Consider the following 17,826-nt stretch of genomic DNA (forward strand, 5'->3'; position numbering starts at 1 on the left):
GAGAAAAGGAAACGGTGAGTCCACCCAGTGATCCTTATTCGTTTCGATTATCGCAAGTTGGTACCTGATATTTCGTAGGGGGAACGACAAGGGCGGCCGGCGGCGACTACGTGCCCTCGCGGTCTCGCGAGCTCCCGGACCGTCCGTCGGACGAGTAATATCGCGTGCCGTTCTCCACGTGATCGTGTGCCGAGGCGCTTCTCGCCTCGTAAATTTCGCTCGCACCGAAACCGTCGGTGCTTTGAGCCTAGTTGCAGTATCCCGCCGAAACATCGCCCGGAAGTCTTCCTCGGAGGAGCCGCCGCCGTTCAGAATTGCACTCGTCCGTTCGTCGCGTTATTTCTCGCGTTATTCTTATCGAGCCGTCGCGTAGCGTACTGCGAACTTTCCGCCGAGCGTCCGCCATCCGTCCGAACCGAAACCGCGCCGCGACAGTCTTACCGTAAACGCGCCGACCACCAGCGCGCCGAGAAACTCTCGCTCCGGCGAGAATAAATTCCCGTGCTGATTTACCGCACACGCGCGGATTATTTTACCGATTGACAACTATGCGCTGCGAATCCGAGCCTGTACCGTGCAAACGGGCAGAAATCCCTCCCCCGAGGGGCGCAAGCCTACGGGACCGTCCTACCACGATCCCGAATCGCGAATCGCGATACCGCCGTGATGTCGCCGTGATACCGAACCGCGAGGCCGACGCGCTACCGACGCAGAACTCGTCGCCTCATGTAAATAAAGAATCTGATGCAATAAACGCACCGTTGCGAAACCGAACCACCGACTCTTTATTCCTCCTCGAGGCGTTATCAAACCCTGGACAGCCGACTGACAGGGCACTTCCTCCACCCCGACGGAAACCCGTTACAACTGTATCACCGCGACGCAACACCAACGCTCCCGCTCAGTGGATCTTGCTGCCGAGCCTCTGATTAGAACATGTTTATCGTTAATAACTTCTGAACAAAGCCGGCCAGAGGCGGATATTTTTGCAAAGGAAATTGTCGCTTTAAGTGGCCTCAGGAATCACCCATTTCACGGAGTTGTTTGAATTTTGGAACACCCTGTGTAATCTTTATTATGGCACCCTTTACTTTAACGGTTTTTATAATTATCATATATTTAATTTTATTGATTCAAAATGAACGCCAATATAGTCGACGCGACGACCTTGAATGCGAATATTTCGACAACGGTTTATGCAAAAATAATGTGTTTTGAAAAATTTTGAAAGTGACCTTCACAAAATTTCTCAGGGTCACATATTTTTTAAGACATGGAATTTTATTCAACAAACGGGCTTTCTGATTTACTGTGATCCGCGCCGCGCCGTAAGACTGCCGGTTACGATAAAACTTCCAAAACCTTCAGCTTGAAAATAATTATCCTCGTGTAACGTTTACCCTTTCAAAACAAACTATGTACATATTATATATTAATCGCTTATGATTTACCTGATTCAATTCTGGATCATATCCACCTGTCACTTTTGTATCACACATTTCACAGGAGATGTGTCGGCGAATATCAATTTCACTGTAAATATAATTGTTACATGTATACAGGGCCGTTCGGCAACAGTTGGGGGAAAATTTAAAGAGTAATTCTCCATAATAATATATGCTGAAAATGTAGAATAAAAAATTACGATTTCGGCTTCGTTTTTAATAATTAACAATGAAAAATCTGACAAACTCTGGAAACGTAACGTGTTTCGACTACGTCGTTCATGTGTCGCAATGTCCAATGAATAACACGATACTGGCAGAGAGAGGGTAACTTTTTCTCCAGAATTCGAGTCAATTCCCCTGATTTGGTGACACTGCCTAGGCCTGATCTAAAGATTTCCAAATTAATCGTTGAACAACATTGAACATGTCTGCCCGTTAACACTAAACCTACCGAGCCTTAAAACTAACTGATACATGTTGTCGTATAAAAATGACAAGATTGAATTTATTTAGATTTTGTGCGGTTCGTAATACAATATATGCTAAACTAACTATATTTATTTAATCATTTCCCACGAAAGCATTTTTATAATTTCGTTAATTGTAAAATAAAAAATTTAGAACCGGTCATTTTGACCGGCGGTGGTAGGTTTAGTGTTAAATTCCATAAATCCCTACACATGTGGTATAATTTTTCATAAAACATAATGCACTAGAACAAACTACACAGTCACATACAGTCATGTTGCCCCCATACCGAAACTCTAAACTCTAATTCTTCTTCACTTTCAACGGGCATCGCCAACACTAGTTGTTTTAAATAGCTCCCCCCTTCCCCTCATTCCCCAATTAGGGGATTCAAATACGATAATATTGACGGTCTATTAATAGGTCCTCTTCTTTCAATCAATGTGTTAGGAAATCCTTTATTAACCCCTACCTTACCGGGTACGCGTCTGTGAGTAAGCTTCGTCTGTACCGGGGACTCCATCTATACTGTAGCGTGGCGAGGCGTTTGGTTGTGGCGGAACGTTTGGCCGCGGCGAAACAAGTGATTTGGTTGAGACGTGCCTGCCATCGAGAGGGGGAAATGCGAGATGATACATTCGATGGCCCGAGGACCGGCCGACAGAAGTCTTTGAGTGCTCGAACTGTTTAGATCGACGTCTCTGCAAAATCAGTTAGAATACTCTGCAGCTCGACACTTTGAAATTGTGACACCCTAATCTCGACCAGAACCTATATCTCATATAGGAACACTTGGTCGTAAGATTAGGAAGACCATCCGCGTTTCCTCTGAAACTATTTCTCGATGAGATAAGGAAAACCGCCCCTTTTTACCTCCGATAAGATAAGATAGGAACACTCGGTTCTTTCTTAAAACTATTTTTTAGATATAGTAAGATAAGAACACACTGCTTCGTCCGAAGCGATAAGATAAGAGTGCCCGGTTCTTCCCTATTCCCTTACAACGCTCCTATTTGGGTCGTTCCTAAAAAGCGTGACGCTTTTGGAAAACAGAAATGGAGAATAGTAATTGATTGTAGAAAATTAAATGAATTGACAGACCAAGACGCCTACCCTCTCTCCGTAATAGAAGACATACTCGACCGTCTTGGCAATGCAAAATTCTTTTCGGCGCTCGACCTATCCGCTGGATTTTGTCAAATCCTTTTACACCCCGACTCTAAAAAATATACGGCCTTCTCTACCCCAGATGGTCATTTTCATTATAAACGCATGCCATTTGGTTTAAAGAACGCTCCCGCTATCTTTCAACGTATGATGGACAGATCTCTTCACGGACTTATAGGAAAATATTGTTTACATGGATGATATAATATTCGGTTCAACAATACAAAAGCACAATAAGATTCTTGCAATAGTATTTGAAAGACTTAGACAATGTGGACTGAAACTTCAAGCAGACAAATGCGAATTCCTGAAACCAGAATTAGAATATTTAGGACATTTAATAACTAAAGACGGTATAAAACCCAATCCCACTAAATTAAAAGTAGTCAAAGACCTCAAGCAGCCTACGAATCCAACAGAAGTAAAATCATTCCTTGGGTTAGCAGGATATTATAGAAAATTTATTCGCAACTTGTCTAAAATAGCTAAACCTCTTACAGATTTGACCAAGAAAGACGTTCCTTTTTATTGGACAGATCTAGAACAGATTAGTTTTTAAGAATTGAAAACAAAATTAACTTCTAGCCCAGTTTTACAATACCCCGATTACACCGAACCTTTCGTTTTGACCACAGACGCTTCAAATGAAGTCTTAGGCGCGATATTATCCCAAGACGGACACCCTTGTTGTTTCATTTCTAGAACACTCAACTCGGCCGAGAAAAATTATACAACCACCGAGAAAGAACTATTGGCAATAGTTTGGAGCATTAAACGTTTGAGATAATACCTACTAGGACGACGATTTATGATACGTACTGACCACCAGGCCCTTAAATGGTTGCAGAATGTTAAAGATCCCTCTTCGCGTTTGATCAGATGGAGATTAAAGCTAGAAGAATACACATATGATATAGAGTATACTAAAGGGAAAGACAATCCTGCAGCCGACGCCCTTTCTAGAATCCACATGACACAAGACGAACTTGACAAGTTGATAGCTGAAACCCTAGACGACCTTAACGAACAAGATTTACAGACATTCAACAAGATTAAAAACTCACCAAGAATCGAATCAACTATTTTGAATCCGATCCCTTCTGCATCCACCTGTATAACACACCAAGAACCGGTTGCTTCCACCTCAACCGGTATAACTCACCAACCATCCCCACCTATTGAACAGGAACCTCTAGATAGAATAACTCTATCCTACAACGATTATCTCTTGTGGAAACAAAACCTTGGTACAACTTCTCTAACTAAGAAACCAAACACGAGACACTGGACACAAATTACGAAAGAAATTTTAGGTAGATTCAACGAAGAAAACTGGCTGAATATTTTACACAATATAGTTATAGATTCTGATTACCCAAAAATTGGTATAAACGATAAAACTTTTTCCAGGCTCGGTATTGTATACAGTCAACGCATTTTCGCGTATTTACAATCTAAATACCCTGGTAAAGACATATCCTTCTCTAAATCCCCTCCTAGAGATTATACAGAAGAAGATAAACTCGAAATTATTGAAGATGCACACAACGCTTACACGACACAACATTTCGGAGAAAATAAAACGATCGCTCGTATTCGATAGAATCACTCCTGGGCCCATCGAGATAACGACGTGAAGCACTTTATCAATCATTGCGAAACCTGCCAAACTGAGAAACTAACGCGCATCAGACAAAAGGAATTAGCAATAATCCCTGACACACTTTTAGAACCAAACGACAAGATAGCTATGGATATTTTCGGACCCCTACCCAAAACAAGAAACAAGAATCAATACATACTGTTACGGGTTCGGGGCATCTTTAAAGAATAAAACGAGTGAAATACCAAAGAGACCTTTATTAAATAGAGGAGGAGTACTTAGCTTTGCGACTTCCCTCAGCGAAATTCGTCAACCGACTCCGTCATGTCTCCGTTGTATCGTCGTCACTAAGACGACGCGGCAACGAAGACCATTCGGCGCAATGTCTCGATATCGAAACATATCGATACTCGTAACACTATCAATTCAAGACATGTTGACAAAATATCTAACACTTATAGGTCTCCCAAACACAAAAGCTGCCACAATAATTCCACAATTAATTGATAATTACATCTATATATTCTCTTCACCTAAACATATTCTAACAGACAGAGGACCTAACTTCTTATGCGAACTCATGCAACAATTTGAAGAACACTTTAACATAAAACATTGCAAAACCACAGCCTTCCACCCACAGTCCAATGGTAGCCTAGAAAGAACACATGCAGTAGTCAAAGATTTAATTAGGACTTGTACTAACGATAAATAATAGGGTGAATTCGTCCCCCCAAAAATGGGCCCGCGCCCAGGACTTTTCCGCGTCCCACGAGGAGAAAAAACAGCGGACCTCGGGGCAGCAGGGAGATAGACTTGAGATCTCTCCGAGATTACATCGAGACTTCGGCTAGACAAGTCACTTACAAACGTTTTTCGAGAAATCGCTATCTTTCTCGCGAACTGCACGTCTCGTGTCGGAGATAAGAATATTTCAAACTACTATTCACTTGTACATACAACAACGTCCATTCGACTCCTGGAATTAGTTGCCCAAAGATAACTCCGCCGGCAACCGCTTTGTATTTAGCTGAATAAAGATTTATTTATTTCCACGACTAAATATAAAGATATAGTTCTTTTCGAGAACCCAACACTTCCGATGAGGATTGTGTCACGTAATAAGGAGAATTACGACTCCTGAGCATGCAAGTGGAAGCTCTGATGACGAAAAACGACACGTGGAAATACGTTTGTGGAGACGTACCGAAACCGAGACAAATTGAGGGCAATGCAGATAACGAGGCTGCAGTAAATGCATGGCTGTGAGCAGATAAGCAAGCTAAGTCTGACCTTATATTATATATAAGTCCAAGTGAACTACAACAAGTCCGTGGATGCGCTACATCGCGAGAGATATGGGTCAAATTGCAAAATATTTATGCTTCTAAAGGGCCTGCACGCAAGGCCACATTGTTAAAACAGTTGACATTGCAGCGGTTACAAGAAGGGGAAAATGTGCGACAGCACATGGATACATTTTTTGATGCAGTGGATAAACTGGCCACAATGGGAGTGGAGATCAATCAAGATCAGCTATGTATTATGTTGTTATATAGCCTTCCACAGAGTTTTGAAAATTTTCGGTGTGCCATCGAGTCTTGGGATGCATTACCTACACCAGAGGCCTTGAAAATTAAAATTTTAGAAGAAAATGAAGCTCGTAGACAAAATTACTCCAGTGGCGAGACTGAAGCAATGGCAGCTTGGAGGAATAAGAAGCCGATACCAGAGGTTATGCCTGCAAGTAAAGAGGGTAACCGTAACAATACAAGCAGCACAAAGGGAAATTGGCAGGTAAAATGCTTTAAATGTCGTAAGTTAGGACATAAAGCACCAGAGTGTCCACGATGTAATGCATCTGGTGCAAAAGCAGCGCAAGTGGAAGATGCTTTCCTGACTACCCATGGCATGGACAGTATTGCCCTCAATACACAGTCCATGGAGAGGTTTTAATCGTTGGTGCCTTGACAGCGGAAGCACATCGCATATATGTCGAGATGCAAATAGTTTTTCAGATTTAAAACGTGGAGTCTGGAGAGCTGAAGCAGGCTAGTCAATCTTCAACCAACATTGAGGCTAAGGGAACAGTACAGTTGGTAACAAATGATGGCATCCGAAACAAAGCAATCGAGTTACGTGAAACTTTGCTGGTTCCTGACTTGAGGATGAACTTAATGTCGGTGGCCCGGATTACTGATCAGGGAAATGAAGTTTCATTTCGCAGAAATGGTACAAAAGTAAAAAACTCTGAAGGTCAAATTAGTCGCTGATCGCATTGGTGACCTGTATTATATAAGACAAGAAGACAAGCAGATTTGTCCGATGTCAACAAGTCGTAATGAAGAGACTTTGACATTGTGGCACGAGCGTCTGGGGCATGTGAATGCCCGAGATCTTCTGCAGATGGTGAAGAACAAGCAGGTCCTTGACATAAATTTGAAAGGGCAGAACCCCGAAGACATGGGAAAGAACCCCCACTCTCGCCCAAAATCCATGTATATAAGCACCCTCAAATAAAGCAATAGGCAGTTGTCATACTAAAAATCTCTTGGAACGTATTAAGTCTATCCTGAGTCCTCCAGGAATAAGATACGTTTTATTCTCACAAACTCTGAAGTTCTAGTAATGCTCGCGTTACCACCGCGCACCGTGAAGAAATGAAACGCGGCGCCACCACAGTGGTCCGGATCGAAAAAGTAAGTGATATTGCAATGAAATTTTCACTAAAAATATTTTTAAAATAGTCATTTTTTTAATGGTTGTTAATTAAATATGTTTTGCATTTGTTAAACAATAATTTTTAATTTATCTTCATTAATTTTTTTGATGCAAATGAAAATCGTTCAAATATAATATTTCAAACTATTTTTTACTTGTAAGTATGTATTTTATATTTATGTTTCATACATGTAATGTTTTATGGGACACGTAAAATGTAGATTCGTCGCGTCGAACAGACACAATATATTCGTCTCGCAATACAAATCCTAATTCAAGGTTAAAGCATGATTACTGGGGACGTAGAAATATCGTTTGAGAGATACTGTGCGCACCGTACGGGTCGAAGCGAGACAGTCGATCATCGCATGATCGCGGTTGTTCTTTCGAAAACTCGACAGAGCGTACTCTGAGGCCACGAATCGTGTCAAAGGGTGGACTCCTGGGTTCCGAGGAACTGCCGTGGTTTTCTGTGAGTCTCGTCCGGATCGAGACTATTTCCTTTCACGCAATCGCGGTGTTTCCGTCGTGACCTTAATCGAGAACACTCCGAGGCCACGCACCGTGCCAAAGGGTGAACTCCTGGGTTCCGCGGAATCACCAAGGTTTGCTGTGGGTCTCGACCGGATTCGAGGCGATTGTACTTCGTACGATCGCGGCTACTCTGTCGTGACCTAATCAGAGCTTACTCCAAAGCCACGTATTGTGGCGAAGGGTAGACTCCTGGGTCCCGTGGAGCGACCGAGGTTTAGTGCGAGTCTCCCCCGAATCGGTACGATAGAGCATCGCACGATCCCGAGTATTCCATCGTGACCTTTGTCAGAGATCACTCCGAGGCCACGTATCGTGCCAGAGGGTGAACTTATAGGTCCCGTGGAATAACCGAGGTTTAATGTGCGTCTCTACTGAATCGAGACGATCGAGCCTTGCACGATCGTGGGCACTCTGCCGTGACCGGTACCCGAGAATACTCCGAGGCCATGTATCATGCCCGAGGGTAGACTCGTGCGTCCCGTGGAGTGACCAAGGTTTAGTGTGCGTCTCCACCCAGGCCACTTGTACGAACATCGGCCAGGTACCTGGATGGTTTGACGGGTACGACGTCGTTCGATCGCGGAATTTGGGTCAGATTAGAGCGATCGGACTTTGCACGATCACGGGCACTCTGCCGCCGCCTTGTCTGAGACTGCTCAGAAGCCACGTTACGTGCTGAAGGGCAGGCTCATTGGAAGCGTGGAGTGACGGCGATTTTGTGTTTGTGTCCATCCTGATCACTCGTACGATTATCCGGCCGAGTGTAGGGATGGTCAGACGGGTCACGAACTGCTTTTCGCGGGGCGCGATCCATGCTGGGTCAGTATTCTAAGTTTATTCCGAAAACCGGACGTAGAGTCAAGCGAGCGTACCACGAGCGATCTTCACGCGTTGAAACGGTATATTTACGCGTCGCGAACTTTCGACGCGGGAGCCCAACACGCATTGTTTCACTCGTCACCGCGGTGGAATTTGTTTGTGTACAGTTCTTGCCACAATATATCATCTTTTGTTACCATATCTGGGTCTCTAATATCTTATTTAACTCGTCCAAACCTCGCCGCTTTCCAGTGCCTGGAGGCACGAATCCATTCTATCTCGCGAACTCGCGGGTTTTTGAAAATTAGGGTAGTAACCGGCCCTGCGAGACGGTAATAGGCAGTCTCGAGAAGCGAAGCAGAGGTAGAATCAGCAAACGTAATCGGATAGATAGAACGGATAGAAAAGTATGGTTACAAAGCGTATGTCGCTCGCTCCGCGTTTTTTCCGTCATAGCGAGACCGGCTCGCTCCGCGTCCACCGTTCATAGCGTAGGTTAAGATAGTTATAAGTGCGTATTAAAGAGTAAGTAGGAATTAAGCCTATAATATCAGGTCGTCCACCCTCGTTTGTTATAGACCGGCAGAGCTCCTGTAAGGCAGACCGAGTCCGCGAAATAAAGTTTACATATTCTTTTTCCTGAATTGTTGTCGATTCATTTCCGAAATACCCACGCCCTCTCCAAAGACCCTGGCGACTGAGCAAATCCAGGAGAGGGCATCCGCGAGCACCGCTTGCGCTTCACGCGAGCGGGGCTCTACCGTTACAAAGTTACTTCAGATATAAACGTAAAATTATTGTAAAAATGTACATATTTAAAGAAGATTTAATCACAAATATACGAATGTATACATGTACTGTAAGACGCGTCGCAAAGTTTGAACAACAAAAACTTGCAAAGTGGTTTGAGGTGGTTCACGATTCTCGCATAAAATATGTAGGGAAAAATATTCTGAAAATGTTCCGATTTGTCCGGATAGGGAACTTTTTGAAACATAGAAGATCCGTCTTTCTGAACGTAAACAATTTTACAAATGTTCCCTTCTGTATTCAATATTATTTTTTAAATAGATTATTTACAGTAATCATTATCATTGTCATTATTAAATGATATCTGTTGGAACACTAGCAACCATGTGTACTAATCACGACATCTCTGATGTTTATTATAATATGTTTGTTCCGTGCGTCTTCAGTACGATGGCGCTCGGTCTTGTCTATGTGCGATGTGTGCGTGCCTTTACCCTGGTACGCGTGTCACAGTCCTATGCGGCGGTCCCTTCTTCTCGTTGTAAATCTCGTGTAGTAAAGACGCATTTGTCTGGGCAATTTCTAACTATTATAACTGCGCACTCTTGTTTATATAATATACGCTTACACGGTAGCCACCAAAATCCAACAGGTTATGGGCCCAGTCAAACCCAGTGTAAATTTAAATATTAAAGTGATTACTATTCTTCCAAGCAAATAAGCACGATAGTAGTGAATATTAATTTGCGCAAGGACTACAGAGAGGTTATGTGCCACGTGGAGGAATACATTTGGACAGTTCCCCACATTATAAGTATACAATTGTCTTTGAGAAGCGACAAATATCATTAATATTTCTTTTTGTTCGTATTGAACGTTGCTATACTTGACACAAATCAAAAGTCTAGTATAATCATATTTTGCAAGATATGTCCACGCATAGTACGAACGCCAATATGGCGGCTGTTCACGTTTTCGGAAATATTCCGACGATTGATCCAAAATTAGAAGGATCCTCTAATTATGCATCTTGGAAATTTGTAATTAAAATGACCTTGATTGATATGGATTTATGGGAATATGATGAATCTGAAGATACGCAACAAATAGATAATAAAAGGGTCCAGAAGGCACTTTCAACAATTTGTCTAAATGTAAAATCGTATTACCACGTTCATTTAACACGTTGACTACCATGTCACCCTTATGTGGGTGACGGAATTATTTATCCAGGTTTTCAAATGAATTTTTACGTTAATATATTCATTGTACCAAATTTGATTAGGATCTGTAAAACACAACAAACTTGGAGGACTACTCAATATCACACATTTAATTTTTTCAATTTTTATTTCATTAAATAACACTTTGATTTTATGAAGTTTTTGAGGTTTCTAGTTTGGCAGTCAAAGTGTTAAAGGAAGCTCTAACGGCTAAAGACGCGTGGGTCAAATTACGTAAAGCCTATGAAGATAGTGGTCTTTATCGTACATTAGTGTTAATGCGAAGTCTATTTAGAATTGATTACAAAAATTTTGAAAATATGGCACAATACGTAACTGGGCGTTATCAGTAGCTCAGAAACTAGCCGATATAGGACAGCCAATAGAAGACAAATTACTAGTAACTATTCTTTTAGCCGGAATCCCTCCTGAGTATAAGCCAATGGTTATGGCTTTCGATGGTCTAAACGTTGAGTTAACTACTGAGTTAATAAAAAGTAAACTGTTACAGGAGGATGTAAAAATTCAGTTAGAATCAAATTCCACTAATGTAGCATTTACTGCAAAATATGATCGGTATGGAGTTAACAAGTCTAAATTTCACAGAAAAGAAATTAGATGTCATAATTGCGATGAGAAAGGTCACATCAGGCCACAGTGTAAAAAACCACGAGAGGACACCTCACTCAAAACTTCGACAACATCGAAGGAAAACAAGGATAGACAAACGTGTTTACATGTTGCTCTCAAGGCCAAGGCTACCGACGAAAATTGGTATATCGATTCTGGTGCCACTCACCATATGACTCCAAATAAATATTGGCTGCAAAATTTTAAACATGTTCCAGTGCAGTCAATAACAGTTGCAGATGATACTATACTGCAGTCGTCAGGATCTGGAGACGTTGAAATAAGTCTAGCAAGACAGCCAAACATCAAAACTATTAAAGATGTATTGCATGTGCCTGAATTAAGCACTTTGTTATCTGTTAATAAATTAACAGAAAAAGGTTTCATCCTTGTGCTCGATGAAAAGATGTGCAAGATATATTGCAAAACCGTCTTCAAAGTCAAAGGAGAAGTCTTAATAATTGCAACGAATAAGGATGGACTATATCAGTTGAACACGCGACCGACGTGTGTTCTTAGTGCAACAAGCGTCTTACAATCACAAGAGACATGGCACAAAAGACTAGGACACCTCAATGAGCGATGTATGAGTCTATTACGTAAAGGTATGGCTACCGGTATTAATTATAACGAATTAGATAAAAAGCCATGTGTAACTTGCATTAAAGGTAAGCAAACGAGATTACCATTTAAAAAGAATGGAAGACAACGAGCAAATAATTTCCTTGAATTGATACATGCAGATGTTTGCGGTCCATTTTCTGTAGAGAGTTGGTCAGGTGCTATGCACTTGTATTGATTGATAAGTACTCGTGCTTGACGTTTTGCTATTTTTTGCACTACAAAATGAAGTTGCAAAAACATTCAAAGTATTTACAGCGTGGATGCAAACAGAAAAACGCCGTAAAATCAAAATTCTCAGGACGGACAATGGCAGAGAAATCATAAATGCTGAATTAGAATCCTTCCTGAAGATGCATGGTACTAAGCACCAGACCAGTATTCCGTACACACCAGAACGAAATGGCGTTGTGGAAAGAGCTAATTGCACTATAATAGAGAAGGCAAGGTGCATGCTCAATCAAAGTAATCTGGATAAAAGATATTGGGAAGAGGCTGTAAAAACAGCAGTTTACTTAAAAAATAGGTCTCCGACGAAAGCCATTGGAGGCAAAACCTCTTTTGAAATGTGGACAAACAAAAAGGTAGATCTGAGACATCTACGAGCTTTCGGATGTAGAGCCTTCATGCACATTCCTCGACATGAAAGGACAGAGTTGGAAGAAAAAGGGAAACAGTGTATATTTGTCGGATATTGTACAGGGTGTCACAAAATTATATGTCACGGCCACCAAAGCGTGATTCTACACCTACGATTTGGTGGAAATTGCCATAAAAAAGTCCCCGCAAAATTGACCTTGACCTTGAAAATCAAGGTCAAAAAACTAAAATTTTTGTTTAATCGTGTTCTACTGGTCATAAGGATCAATTTTGTGAAAGAAACCATGGGTCGCATCTCAACCGTTCTCTTAAAAAATGATGTTGCATTTCTTATAATTTTTGCAGCTTCTTTATGTCATTCTGTAGTTCAGGAAATAGGAGTATCATGATTCTGATAATTTCATACCCAACGAGATAGCTTACTGATGGTACCCGTCGAATGTTGTCATGCGAAATATTTTGATTGAGACGACTACGACCATATAGCTGATAGTTTTTCTCGCGATTCATTATCGCGGCTAATATTGACGATTTAGTCTATCGTAAGCAAGCGATTGAAAAACATGCCATCCAGAAAATATTCAAATTTACGGCACATGTTACGTGCTATTGACGAAGCAGCAGGGAACTGCGTGTTAGCTCGGGAAATATATATAAATGTAGTGCGTATTAATGGAAGGTGATTACGTCCAGCAGAAATTCCAGATCGACGCGATTTCTAACGACTACATCAACAATTTGGTGACCATGAAGTTATATTGCGGAATCTTAATCCTCATCGAGGGGCAGGACGACCCCGCAGTCATTGGCGTAAAGAGGAACAAGTCATTCCTCTAGTTCGAGCGTTTCCACTAATGGGTTTACGCAATATAGCTTGTGACGTTGCAAATATTGCATCGCCACTTTACCGCTCAGGGCAACAGAGCGAAGGGACCGGACTGCCCCAAAACAACGCTACCGCGAATAGAACGACGGTTCGATAGGTTAGGAAGCGCTCCCCGAGGAATTTCCGAATCGACGGGAAACTCGTATTTTAACGACTTTCGCGCGCGCCGATCCCGGCAAGTTCCAGGCACGCTAACGGCACCCCCGTATCCAGCCACCCAATGCGGGATGCGAATCTGGTCCAAAAAGTCTTCAGCGGTTCTGCAGTCGGAGACCATAGCTACTGCACCAACCGGCGCCGTCGAAAATTCCTTCGAAATATTGGGATATATCCTGCGTAGTATAATTGTCGTTTTTTGTATTACGCAATTTTTTAAGTCTGGACGATGTTTCTCTGAACTTAGGGATGTTTAATATTACATAATATATTTTGACGATAACACTGTCCAACAAAATTAAACTTTTTTCGAGTTTTGCAATACCTGTTGGGTGATTCTTATACACTTTGTCATCCTAAAACCGAATCTGAAAGTAGAATTGCTCCATCACGCAACGTTTTCGAAAAATTTTGGTTTTTGTAAAAATGCCCGATTTTGATACGAAACGACGTGTTACGCAAAAACTAAATACGCGAGAAAGTTCAAATTTGAGTCAAGAGATAGAGGGGACTCTCCTCTACATATTCATATAGTCAATTATATTTTTACGTACTTCCTAATAGTTGTAAATGGTTGTTAAAGTTTGAAAATGTGCCGACGCGGGTACTTTGTACGCTCTATTTTTGTATTTATGTGAAAAATCCTTTATCTAGCAGGAATTTACTATACAGGAATGCATTCTACAGACATTTCTGGTAAAGAAACCATTCACGAAAAGTATTTGGTTCCCTTAATGTACGAGAAGGATCAGAAAATGTTAATTGACAGCGTGTGCGCGACGCGTTCGCGCCAGACGGCCATTGCAGCCTTTTCGCGACTCGCCAGGGCCGTCGCTATGCGTAGTCGACGTTGGTACCACTCAAGTATGTCTTTGCTTACTATGCTTAATTAAATACATTTTTTTTTGTCTTTTTGGGTGCCAATCATTACAAAAGATTATAAAAATACGAGTTATATTCACATTTCATTGTGGAAATGCTTAATAAAGAAAATTGACCGCAGCAATGCGGTGACTGGAAAATTTTATTTTCAGTAATTGTTGTCTTATTTTTGTAATTGTAATACCAATGGACATTCAAGATTCTTCCGATTAAAATAAGTCCAAACACTATGTAAATGGGACAATTTTTTCGATTTTATTGATCGAAGTACATAATTAAGACATAGATCGCTCTATACTAAATCGATAAAATCTCGCGGAAGTGTATAAATCAGCCGGACTGTTTTTGTCATATTCATGACGAAATTATTTTAAAATCAAAACAAGGAATACAATTCCAGCATTAATCTTTCATCAAGATATTTCAACAATGGAAAAACGTTACAAAGGAAAAGACTTATGTGCGGATGCTTGCTGATTACTGCTGGACACTTATTATTGAAAATCGGGATACCAGGAACAAACGTCAAGCAAGGCGGCAACATTTTTAATTTGTTTACATCAGAAATGGGTAAGTTTTTGTATTCAATTTTCTTTATTAAGCATTTCCACAATGAAATGTGAATATAACTCGTATTTTTATAATCTTTTGTAATGATTGGCACCCAAAAAGACAAAAAAAAATGTATTTAATTAAGCATAGTAAGCAAAGACATACTTGAGTGGTACCAACGTCGACTACGCATAGCGACGGCCCTGGCGAGTCGCGAAAAGGCTGCAATGGCCGTCTGGCGCGAACGCGTCGCGCACACGCTGTCAATTAACATTTTCTGATCCTTCTCGTACATTAAGGGAACCAAATACTTTTCGTGAATGGTTTCTTTACCAGAAATGTCTGTAGAATGCATTCCTGTATAGTAAATTCCTGCTAGATAAAGGATTTTTCACATAAATACAAAAATAGAGCGTACAAAGTACCCGCGTCGGCACATTTTCAAACTTTAACAACCATTTACAACTATTAGGAAGTACGTAAAAATATAATTGACTATATGAATATGTAGAGGAGAGTCCCCTCTATCTCTTGACTCAAATTTGAACTTTCTCGCGTATTTAGTTTTTGCGTAACACGTCGTTTCGTATCAAAATCGGGCATTTTTACAAAAACCAAAATTTTTCGAAAACGTTGCGTGATGGAGCAATTCTACTTTCAGATTCGGTTTTAGGATGACAAAGTGTATAAGAATCACCCAACAGGTATTGCAAAATTTTTTTGGTGTTGGACAGTGTAATTATAACTTAGTTTTTCACGGAAAAAACGCCGAAAAAAGTGGTTTTTATTTTTTCCTACTACGACGCACCAATCGCAGGAATTTGAAAAAAATTGAGCATAATACTTGGGACAATATCTCATTGCTAAATTAATTCAGTTCTAGTGTCTCTTCGATTTCCATATGAAATCTGCATTTTTTCGATTTTTTTCGTGTTTTTCGATTTTTACAGCCAAAGTTTGCAACGGAAAAATCTGAAAACGATTCAAAGTATGCGGTTTGGTGTCAGAAATGTGTCAGATTTTTTTCAGAATTTTAAATTGTCATTAAATGGGGAAAATGGGCCAAAAACTGGATTTTCGTTTTTCCTCTATAACTACCCTTACAGATGAGCTATAGGGCTAAAACTTGGTTGAAAGGTATCTTTTTTGGTAGGCTATCGAATGGCGCAAATTGGAATAAAATCCCTTCCAGGGCAGATTTGACCCCCAAAACCGGCTATAGCCTTTGGTTTCAGTTGCACGGATAGTCGACAAAGATTATGAAGTAGTTTTTAACAAACACGTTGCCACTGTGAGAGACATTGGTGGTAATGTAAAGTTGGTGGCGAATAGGGTTGGAAATTTGTACTTCATAAAACAACCAGAAGCACAAATGGCTCAGAATTTTTGTGGAAGTGATTTAAAATTACGTCTGTGGCACGAACGTTTGGGTCATTTAAATGAAAAAGATTTAGTACGGGTGGTAAAAGATGCAAATATAAGTGCAGGAAGTGGAACTAAAAAATTAGAATGTCGTACATGTGCATTTGGAAAACAGACAATACTACCATTTAAGTCGTCACACGAAAGGGCCAAAAAGAAACTGGAAATAGTTCATAGCGATATATGTGGACTATTCCGACAACAATCCGTGGGCGGTGGAAGATATTACTGTACATTCATTGATGATTACTCCAGATATTGTAAAGTGTATATTCTAAGGAACAAAAGTGACGCGTTTCAGAAGTTCTTAGAATACAAGAAGATGGTAGAAAATCTATGTGAAAGAAAGATTAAGTTTTTACAAACAGATAATGGGAAAGAATATTGTAATAATCAATTTGACCAATTTTTAAGGGACTGTGGAATACAGAGGAGGTTAACTGCTCCACATACGCCGCAACAGAACGGAATTGCCGAAAGGAAAAACAGAACGCTATTGAACATGGCAAGGTGTATGATGATAAGATCGGGAGTGTCACCTGGTTTTTGGGCAGAGGCTGTGATGGCAGCAAATTATATAAGGAATAGATGCCCTACGAATTCATTGGAAGGTAAAATACCATATGAGCTCTGGTCTGATCGAAAGATCAATATAAATCATCTGCGAGTTTTTGGAACAAAAGCCCTTGTAGTAAATAAAACTGTGTCAAGAGGAAAATTGGAAGAAAGGTCAATAGAAGGTAGTCTAGTAGGATACTCTGAACAGACAAAGGGATACAGAGTATACATTTCAAAAACCGGAAAGGTCATTGTATCGAGAGATGTAAGATTCATAAATGAAGCAGATAAATTAGTAATTGCAAGTCCAAATGAGAACATTACTGAAGAAGAGAGAAATATGGATTGTGAACAAATAGACATATTATTTCCAATTAATGAAGAAATAAATGAAACTCAAGAAATGGATGAGCACACTGTAAATGAAAATCAAAATATGGATGAGGATGAAGGAAGAAGTGACAATTTGGAGAGAAGGTTACCAGGAAGACCAAAGTTAATTCGCACTGGCAAACCAGGGAGGCCGAAGAAATTCTACAGAACAACTGCAAATATTGAAGTCGAAGAAAATACTACAGCAGATGATATTGACGCATGCGACGACGATAATGAGGCATTTGAAGATGCGATTGCGAATTATGCGGAGATAAATCTATATGAAGCAATTAAAGGTAAAGATAAGGATAATTGGTGTGAAGCAATTGCAGATGAGTTCAAAAGTTTGATTAAGAATGATATGTGGGATGTAGTTGAAAGACCACAAAATAAAAACATTATTGACTGTAG

General features: G+C 40.6%; 1 protein-coding gene across 1 annotated transcript in view; it reads right to left on the reverse strand.

Moving 5' to 3' along the window:
• Nucleotides 1–17,826, reverse strand: part of LOC143363226 (mitochondrial inner membrane protease ATP23 homolog) — a 124,248-nt gene that overhangs the window by 45,559 nt on the left and 60,863 nt on the right. Inside the window, exon 3 of the mRNA XM_076803836.1 lies at nucleotides 1,452–1,533. Coding sequence (XP_076659951.1) covers nucleotides 1,452–1,533 — 82 coding nt within the window. The remainder of the gene's footprint in view (nucleotides 1–1,451; nucleotides 1,534–17,826) is intronic.

This window comes from Halictus rubicundus, unplaced genomic scaffold, assembly GCF_050948215.1.
Source record: "Halictus rubicundus isolate RS-2024b unplaced genomic scaffold, iyHalRubi1_principal scaffold0028, whole genome shotgun sequence".
NCBI classification, from domain to species: domain Eukaryota; kingdom Metazoa; phylum Arthropoda; class Insecta; order Hymenoptera; family Halictidae; genus Halictus; species Halictus rubicundus.